A 9,575-nucleotide genomic window follows, 5' to 3' on the forward strand; every position below is an offset into this window, starting at 1 on the left:
AAACAGTGACATGTGCCACTGTGGGAAAGGGAGGGGGGGGGGGGGGGGGGGTGCTACAGATAATATACGTGCTACTGATCAGCTCCAATTAGTGAAGCCTACATTACACATCACAAATTCTAATTTCAGATTATCAAAATGTTGATGTCAAACCTTGATTTCTATGGCATCCTTTGTCCACTGAATGTGCATGAGAGACAGCCTTTCTATATTTAAAAGCGTAGTTCTTTTGGCAATCAGAACTAAAGAACTCATATGATGTATAATTTCAACATTGACACAATCAGTGTTTTTGAAAATACACCAGGTCACTGTTTCTGAATATCATCGGAACAATGGATGGGAAGTCTCCGCGTCTTTCTTGAGACAGTATTTACTTATTAGTCCAAACGTTTTATAAACTGGGATTGCCTATTATTTGTATGACAATGAAAGAAAACAGTTTTGCCTTAAGGGAGGAGGTAGTTTAGATTGTCATAGAAACAATGCAACTTATTTTCAAAGTCATTAATAAAAAAAATCAAACAGGATCAGTTTTAAGAAACACCTACCGGATAAGTGCATGAGATCCACAAAAGAGCTTCGTTTCCAATTAGTGGGCAATAGACGGACTTATGGGCCAAACCGCGAGGACCCTGTGAGGGGCTATGCGGATACCGCTATGGAGTTTCCCAGTGAGTTATTGACATGTTTTTTTCTACCTCCGCACACTGGCTTTAGTAGTTTATTTTTACGCTTTACGCAGAGCCATAGTACATTCACGGGTTGATGTTTTATCGCTCACCTTGGTGCGTAAAAAGGCGCGTCCTCGTCCTTATTTGCACTCACGTTATCGCTTTATCCTTAGGGGAGGCAAATAAAAGATTTTGCCAGAGCACGACAGTGATGCAAAGTGTGTTAGGTGACTGCTCTCAAAGGCAGCGCACATATTTTTGGCTCGGACCTACATGTCAGTCGGACTAGCGCTGGGACCCGCGCACTTGGTTGTATGACTTACTGGATTTGCCTGGTGCCTTTAACTTGAGCTTAAGCTTCTGCATATATATTTAAACACACGATGTTTTTAAAAAATGCGGCACCTGTTTGCGAATGTTGCAGAAAACAGGTAGAGGTAAGAGCGCATGAAATATTATAGTGACTTTGTGTGCATTGTTCTGCATTAGAAATATGTTCAAGCATTTTAGAACTTGTTATGACGTTATTGATATATGCGGCTATTATGTATGTGTGTTTGAGTTAATACTGAATCCTGAGACTATTTAAAACCTCCAGAGGGCTGGGTTTCTTCGAAAGCCTGTTTTCCTCAAGGTTGTCCTGTGATTGATTTTGTGAGTCCTATTTCTGTCTGCTTCAGGGTGCTTTTCAATCACCACAGTTCATGTGGATAGATTGTGTAATGCCACTTTCTGGCAAACTGCTTTACATTATGCTATATTGCCAAACCAGCAATAAATCCCTTAAGCTATAAGAAATCACTTCCAAGTGAAGCCTAATACTGTCAGGTGATGGACATAAAATAATCTGCATAAAGGGAGGAACAGGCACTATCCTCTAGTCTCAAAACGATTATTAAAAGCTTCTGAGGAAGCCAGAGTTGAGCAAGGCACTCAATCTGCTAGAGTTATGGGTTTGATTCCCACTTAAGATGTATTATTTCATGTTGCCACTTTAGATACAATGGTCTCCTGAGGAGTAGCTGAGTAATGATTAGCTGTTTCTTTTACTATCTTGTTCACTGGGAAAATACACCAGTCATCATTCTCTAGCATGACACAGCAGACGGCAAAGTCAAGGGCACTGAATGTGAAAGCTGAATATGCAGTTTTTGGCTCGGTCTTCACATATTTTCTGTCAGAGAAAAAGGGCGAAAGGTTATCAGAGGCTGACAGCCATAAGAGATCCAGAGGAGCTGGTCAGGAAGTAATGTCACACGTGTCATCTGATATCTACTTATTTACACCTCTGCACTTTGTCATAGGGAAGAAACATTAAAAATAGAAAAGAGCGTGCAAAGCATTCAAAGGCAACCATTCCATACCTGAGATGCACTTTAAATAGAATTACTAATCAGCTATCAGGCATTTAACCATCAGTGCCACATCCAGTTGGATTCAATTGCTGAACTATGCCTCTGCACATGTTTGACTTGAATTAGTTAAAATAGAATGTGTCATCTTTCTAAAACAACTGACACAAACCCAGAGTGAAGCTTGCCACTATCCACAGCAGTGCCACTTGACTACTGCTGCCAATTTTAAATAGCAACATGGTTTTGTCAGCTGATGATAGGAGAAAAAGGTGATTACTTCTAGTTTGGCCACAGTCCTAGACTGTAAACTCCCCCAGAATGCAGAGAGGGAGCGCATGTGGGTGTGTGTTCACTGTTTAGATTGATGAATACTCACGTATGCAATGGCGGGGGTCAGCGCTAATCCCCAATCCTCAAACTGAGTCACACAGACTTAGTTAAAGTTTTAAAGTTGCTGGGGATGTATTCCTCTTGCTTTGTAAACAGTCCCAATCAGTAATCTCTTTAAAACACTTTGTATGTGCATGTGATAAACGTTTAATAATCTCTACAAGTCTGCAGGGATTCAAAATGCTTGCTCAGGGAAATATGGATGCTGCGTTACTTATGAGTAGCTTGTGAACTTGTGGGACACTGTGAAACACCACCTATATACTCACAGTTTACAGATGTGCAGTTTTAGAGACAGACTGATCGAACAGTGGCCATGAAGGTTATGCTGATTACACTATTAATCTCTTAAAGAACCGCAACAAATGTACTACCACTAATGTTATAAATATCCTCTGTCAGTTCTGATGATCCCTCAGAGGTCACAAAACTCAGTTGAACCCCTTTTGCCAAAATTGGTGCTAGTTATTTGTGAGTCTGTGAACTTCTGGGAAATATGGTCTATACCCGATCTGTCTCTGGGAAGATCATCTGTATTTTTATCATCATTCTGCGTCATACATCCAGGCTACTGTCAAAGAGTGCATTCAGCATGCAGAACACAGGAACCAGGCTGGTTGCCCACATGACCCACAACAGAAGAAACACTCTCACTGCCAAGTCTCTCCTTAGAGTTCAGAGTTCAGCACTCTCTCTGTATGTGAGAAATTTGATTACGAAACCGGCCTGTTCTAAATAAGGGCTATACAAGAATTCATTTGATTTGGTTTTTGGCTTTTTTCCCCCTCGTTCTACTGTACTGAAAGAGACCCAGAGTGCTCACAGGTTTATATTACAGGTATAATGCTAATGCAGGAACGTCCTTAAATTATGGCTGTCACTTGTCACAGGGTGAATAAAGTTAGTTACACAGTGAGTGCCGAGCGACCCATGCATCTTTTTTTATGTTAGTACAAATCCGCTGCTGGCGCTTCAGTATAATAGGTAGTTTGGCACTCATTTCCTGAAGAAAAATCTCCATTTTAGAACTATTAAGATCTCTTTTAACGTTTGGAGTCTTGAGCTTTTGTTTGTGATTTTTGACTTTTTTTTCTCAACTTCTGGGTGAAAACCACCCGGCAGTCTTATGACTTGTGCATACAACAATGGAGTTTAAAAACACGAGATGTGACTTTTCTCGATAACAAATTAAAGAGAAAACCATCTATGTAAAAGAATAAAAGGTGCCCTTTTAGCTTTTCATTATGTCCTGATGTTCAGCAACTTTTAAGTGACTGTATTTGTGTGTGTGTGTGTGTGTGTGTGTGTGTGTGTGTGTGTGTGTGTGTGTGTGTGTGTGTGTGTGTTATGGCAGGACTGCTCACCTTGCTGTTAATAGTGTTGGAGTGGACCCGGCCAGGCCTACCGTCCCCGCTGAGGCCAATCTGTGACCTGAGAGTCCTGGACCATTTCACCAAAGAAGCACGAGACGCAGAAGTCGCTATGGTGAGAGGAAAACGTATGCATGCACTGAGATATAAAATGAAGATTGCTGCAGAGATGTTGCAGCCTGGGAGTGCTTCTGCAACTTTGGATAAAAGTACCATAATATTATCACTTTCTTGTTTCCTTAGAAGTCATGCAGAGAAGGATGTAGCCTGTCAGAGTCTGTCTCTGTTCCCCAAACCAGAGTCGACTTTGATGTCTGGGAGAAGAAAAATGTAAGTAACCACTGAAAACAGTTGAAAGTTCAAAACAGCAAACAGCTATAAAACTAATTCCTAGAAATCGGATGTCATTTGATCACAAAAATCCTCTTACGCTCATACTGCTTACATAGACTCTTAAACTCTTTCGTCTTTCTCATTTTTGCAAGGGATTAGAGAAAGCCCATGAGGTGCAGTCTGGTTTATGGCTCTTACAACAGGCCCTCGGGTTGCTAAGGATCTCAGTCACCAACACAGCTCTGCACAGTCACTTAGACAACTCCATCAGAAACCTGCTCAGCATCAATGCTGTGCTACGCAGCCTCAACATCCAGGTGAGTCTCAGCAGGATGCAACCTGTTACTAAAGTGAAGGGTCGAAATGTGATTTAAAAAAGGGTTGGATCTCTGCATCACCTTTTTAACTCTGTTGCTTCTGAATGCAGCTAACTCTGCAGGTGTATTGACAAAAGATGCTGGATTCTTTTTCAGTTGCCTCAGTGTGCACATAGGTCCTCTTATAGTTGTTCCATTTGATGTAGTCATAAAGCAAACTCTTAAATAGGACGTTTTTAAATTAAACTCATTAAATGTAAGAAGCCTCGGTTATTAAATCCAATGTGATTCATTGTTCTATTTAGTGATCGTTCGTGAGCTCCAGTAGTTTCTTGGAATATGGAAATGATGTTTTCTTTGTTAATAGAGAAACTGAGGCATGTCATGGGACATTCTCTAGAATCAAACCATAGGCCTTCAACGAAAATGCCATAGGCAGCGAAGCGGCTGTATAAGCTCATTCTTAGATTGATCATGTTGTGGCAACGCAGCCTTTGGAATGATTCAAATCCAAGCAAAGGCCTTATTGGGTAGACAAAATAAAACTGAATGGGCATCCTGTGTCTGGGCTCAAGTCACTAAAATAAAAGTGTCCTCATCAGGGAAAGCCAACAGAGTTCTTGTTACTTGGAAAAACAAGACAAATATTCCCCCCCAAAAATAACCATGACAAGACCAGTGCGAATGACAGTTGTTTTGTTTGAGGTTTAAACTTGACAAGCTAAAGTAATCGACGTACTCGTGTATGTTTTAGCACAAGCTTCTGATATTTAGCTGAAAGAGTGAAACATTTTCCAAATTAAGATCAAGAGCATCATGTTTCCGTGTCATCTTTTAGGAGTATACCCCACCAGCAAGTGCAGCAGGGCTTGAAGGAACATGGAGGGTGTCCTCGGCAACAGATTTGCTTCAAGTTCACGTCAACTTCCTGCGTGGCAAGGTGCGCCTTCTTCTCATGGATGCACAGGCCTGCCAGCAAGACGTCAGCTGATCTCTCCAGGCGAGGCTCATTGGTGTTTACGAAGGCAAGAGGAGGGACTTGACACTGTTGACCCGCAACGCTGGCTGCTGGAACCAAGAGTGGAATGAAAGAAAGATGCAGCCGTCCTCACACACGGGGACGAAGCTGGAAGGAGAGGACAGTCCCAGCAAGGCTTTGGATGGACAGGAGATGTGAAACAGTGACATTGTGAAGCACACACTGACCAAAATGAGGCCTTTGGGAAGCACTGCTCCAAGCTGTTCTACTGGCACTATCTTGCACTTTGTGTGTGGATGTACTTTTATGTGTGTGTGTGTGTGTGTGTGTGTGTGGAAACAGATTCAATCTGTACCTAGTGTGCATGTTCCCTGTGTGTTTTACCCCTACACTCACTTTTTTACAGTTAAGTTTGGAGTAAATATTGGAAATTGGCGGACTGAGGTTACAAAAGAGCATCCATTTCCATCACTGCAAAAAGGCCAAAATGAACGAGGCCCCCGCCCCAAACCCCAAACATGTTTCAACTATGCCTCACATTAGTTCCTCCGTGTGGATCTGTTTGCAATGAATATTTTTATACACATGTTAAACTTGAGCGATTACTATTTATACAGATTTTTCTACTTTTTATCTTGTGGTTTTTAGTGCCTGATCTTAAAGATTGTAGTATTGCCATGTCCTCTAGTGTAACACTGTACAATATTGCAAAGCTGTTTGTTGATTTGCAATAGCACGCTGCTGTCTTCGTTTTTATAAAAGTGATGTACAAAACGAGCCCTTAGATTCACATTGCACGTACCTTTCCACAGAACAAAGGACTGAAGAGTTGTAGCAAAGGTTCAGTTAGAGTTGTCGAAGGCAGCCAGAGGTCAGTGAGAAGGTGGCTGGAGGGAGAACTGTGAAGCTGTTTTGTCGCTATCTGTGTTTTTGTTGCTGCCTAACCAACACTCAGTCAGTCTCCACACACTGATAGCCGGACTGCCCGGAAAAATGTTGTTTGGCTTTTACAAGTAACATCCTGTGAGTCTGCAATTGCAAATAGTTTTCCAGAATCTGACGTTAACTGTTTTTTTCGCCGTTTCTTATTCGTCAACAAACAACATGCCGGCAATTAGTTAGCTCTGGGAACTTCCATAAAGTTGTTCATCTCTTTCAGAACATCAAAGTGTTCTTCCTTGTTTTCTTCCGTATTTTTAAATCTTGTTGTTCAAAGTGCAAGATGTTTGTACATGTTTTCTTTCCTGTTGTTTTTGTGTTGATTTGTCCCCTATTTAAATACAAAATATTATTCTCCGATAAAGAAAGGATAGATGGAAACACAACAAGAGGAAGTCTGTCCATTTCATTCATTATCTTTATCTTCAGGTCAGCGGAGTTGACTATTGTTTTTCAATGACTGGCATTCGTTTAATCCTGAACAAAAGAGCGTTAAAGAAAACATTTAGCCAATAGAAATCAAACACATGGTCTTACTGAAAACTGTCCTTCACCTATTCATTCTGAACATGGACACCAGCAGCAGTTCAATAACATGACCTTTAATAGATTGACATATACTGACATCTAGTGGACATGTATTGCAACACCTACTTTAAACTCAGGATTTCTCAGTGTTTATACATTTAAAACATAAAGACATGGAACTGTAAACACTTTTGTAGACCCTTAATAGGACCTTGAAATTAAAGACACTTGTACGTTTTACATTTGGCACAGATATATCTACAAGTATTAAATTAAATTGAGTCACCATTGTCGCCTCAATACATGCAAAGTTAATAAAAAACAACAACTTGCAATTGACATCAAGAGCTTAATCAACTACATTTTTCCCAATCGGAGCATCGTGTCACAGTGAACCAACTGATGTCTGCTCCATTCTGTTGTCCTCAAATATCTCCACACAGACAACAGTGTTATATCTCTCTACTGGTTGATGAGGGAACAAATAGGACTTAAAGTCGCATGGAGAACGCTGCTTAACACACCTCTTACTCTGGTTACTGAGGGTCAGGGTAGAAAACCTTGATATGAATGGCTGAGTTGTTGCGTGTACGTGTCATGGGCTCGCTGGCCTCATCTGGATCTTCAGGCTCCAGGTCGTCCACCAGCTCCACCGTGGAAGTGTTGGCTGCCAGCTGCAGCACCCCCTGGCTGCTGGCCTGCAGCTGAAGGGCGATGTTGATGGCTCTGTTGATGGCCAAGCCCAGGCCATGGACACAGATCTCCCTGTGACCCCCACCTTCTAGCAGCTTCTGACAGCGTGCCAGCTGAGCCCGGAAATCAGTCTTCATGTTGACGTAAACGTCGTTACGTCTCTTTGGGAGCTTCCGGGGGAGGCGCTTCCTCAGGGTGTACTCCACTGGATCCATCTCTACTGCCAGAGATGTGGAGTCAGTGAGCACCGGGGCTGTCTGGGGGACAGTGGACATTCCTGGGGTTCGTTGATCGGTCATGTTTCTCAGTGTGCGTAGGCAGCAGCAGGGGCCTAAGGAGGAAGCTGGGAAAATAAATGTGATGAAATCTAGTCAATATATTTTTGAGCAAACAAAGCAGTAGCTTATTATGGCTGCAACTTACAAGTATTGGAATTCTCATCTGGTATTATTTTTTAAATAATCATTGGTATACGAAATGCAAGTAAATAATCTTTCCCAAAGCCCTATGGCATATGTACAACATCTGACAAACTGTAAAAATGTGAAGATAGTTACGGCAATATCCCACAAGACAAAGAAAAGCAACAGGTCCTCACAATTAATAAACTAGGAAAAAGAGGGTAGATGCTGATTCATTTACCATCAATTGACTAATAGTTCTATCTCTACGTCATAGATCTTGAATAACTCTTCAGAGATAATTACTTTTAAAGTGTAAGTAGTCCTGAATGGAAGGACAACATTTCCATATTCAAGCTTCCACAATGTAACACTTTTTTCTTTCCCTAATTATAAATGCTATGATTTTCCCTTTTATCTCAAATATTGTAGATCAGATTAATCGAGTGCATAACCAGCAGTATCCATATAATAAATGGTACTTAAATAAAACCTGTACCATAAAAACAGATGAGTGGCGTTACACAACAGTTAATGCAATAGAGTATTAAGGAAATCAACACAAAGTGGCAATTTGCAACACAAAATAAGCTTTTACAACTGAAGTAGAAAAAAGAAAGGCACGTTTCAGTAAGAAAACAACAGTAGAAAGACGTCAAACAAAAGCCACAGCTGTGACATTAGGGCACAGAGCGTTGCCCCCGCAAACCTTGGGAGAACTTCTAAACATTGTTTTTAGTTTATTAAAACGCAGCAGGTTGTATTTTTAAGTGTGTATTTGGAATCCCACACATGTCTGCTGTCTTTCAGGAGTGTGTTAATGTTTGCCAGGACCAAACCAACGTTTTAACCTCCCACATAAACAATATCACCGAGTCTTGGGAGTAACATGCAGAGGGGTCACTATCGGGGCTAACGTTGCTGAGCCAAAAGCAGTGTGTGAGCTAAGCTAGATAAATACGATTATTTACGGTGAAGCGTCAATGCTTTCAGTGGTTCATCTATTAAAAGAGCGCTCTTACCTTCACAAGAAAATTAAAGTCAGAAAACGTGCATTAACTCATCGCTCGAGTCTGAGAAACGTGCATTTCTGTATCAGCACGATACGCATTAGCAAAAGTAACAATAAGCTAATCAGTTTTCTGTGTATCCCGGAAGTACTTCTTCTTCTTTGAGTTTAATGGCGGATCGCAACCAATTTTAAAGTGCATACCGCCACCTATTGTACAAGAGTGTGTAACATCATGTCATTTACCCTTTCTTAAATTCTACTCACCAGCCTTGTGGCATTAGAAAAAGTAAAGAGAGCCTTCCTGGTGACTCTTACCCCCTCTCCCTCTGTTCCCAGTATCCCCATTAAACCCCACTCCCTCCCCGCCTCTTGAGCTTTATCATGTAACCTTTCTCTTTCTACTGCATACATGACACAGTGAAATATGATATGTTCAACCTTTTCTTTCACTCCACAGTTCCCACACTTGTCACTATTCCTTTTCCCCAGTACAAACATGGTGCCATCTAAACCTGTGTGATCCAATCTGAGTCTTGTTATGATGATTTCCTCCCTTCTGTTCCTTTCTTTGTAGTTCTTTGTTA

The 9,575-nt window shown here is 41.3% G+C and overlaps 2 protein-coding genes across 3 annotated transcripts; one reads left to right on the forward strand and one right to left on the reverse strand.

Annotated features, from left to right (window-relative positions):
• Positions 1-562: 562 nt before the first annotated feature.
• Positions 563-6,746, forward strand: epoa (erythropoietin a). 2 transcript variants are annotated; one of them, XM_063900748.1, is made up of 5 exons: positions 563-674; positions 3,774-3,904; positions 4,033-4,119; positions 4,275-4,439; positions 5,278-6,746. In XM_063900748.1, exons 1-5 carry the CDS (start codon positions 563-565, stop codon positions 5,428-5,430), a joined length of 648 nt encoding a protein of 215 aa, XP_063756818.1. In that variant the 3' UTR covers positions 5,431-6,746. The 2 variants fall into 2 exon arrangements, with proteins under 2 accessions (XP_063756818.1, XP_063756819.1); XM_063900749.1 differs by lacking the exon at positions 563-674 and adding an exon at positions 725-1,111.
• Positions 6,747-6,938: 192 nt separating this feature from the next.
• On the reverse strand, positions 6,939-9,165 carry pop7 (POP7 homolog, ribonuclease P/MRP subunit). Its single transcript, XM_063900750.1, has 2 exons — positions 9,002-9,165; positions 6,939-7,921 (listed from the first exon to the last, which is right to left on the reverse strand). Exon 2 carries the CDS (start codon positions 7,875-7,877, stop codon positions 7,422-7,424), a length of 456 nt encoding a protein of 151 aa, XP_063756820.1. The 5' UTR covers positions 7,878-7,921; positions 9,002-9,165; the 3' UTR covers positions 6,939-7,421.
• Between the last annotated feature and the right edge of the window lie 410 nt (positions 9,166-9,575).

Source organism: Eleginops maclovinus, chromosome 14 (assembly GCF_036324505.1).
Source record: "Eleginops maclovinus isolate JMC-PN-2008 ecotype Puerto Natales chromosome 14, JC_Emac_rtc_rv5, whole genome shotgun sequence".
NCBI lineage: Eukaryota > Metazoa > Chordata > Actinopteri > Perciformes > Eleginopidae > Eleginops > Eleginops maclovinus.

Bases quoted from the DNA above. Each gene is read 5' to 3' on its own strand.
- pop7 (XM_063900750.1), bottom strand. From the start codon at position 7,877: ATGACCGATCAACGAACCCCAGGAATGTCCACTGTCCCCCAGACAGCC.
- epoa (XM_063900748.1), top strand. From the start codon at position 563: ATGAGATCCACAAAAGAGCTTCGTTTCCAATTAGTGGGCAATAGACGG. The intron at 675-3,773 runs GTGAGTTATTGA...GTGTTATGGCAG, and splicing joins TACCGCTATGGAGTTTCCCA to GACTGCTCACCTTGCTGTTA. The intron at 4,440-5,277 runs GTGAGTCTCAGC...GTCATCTTTTAG, and splicing joins TACGCAGCCTCAACATCCAG to GAGTATACCCCACCAGCAAG.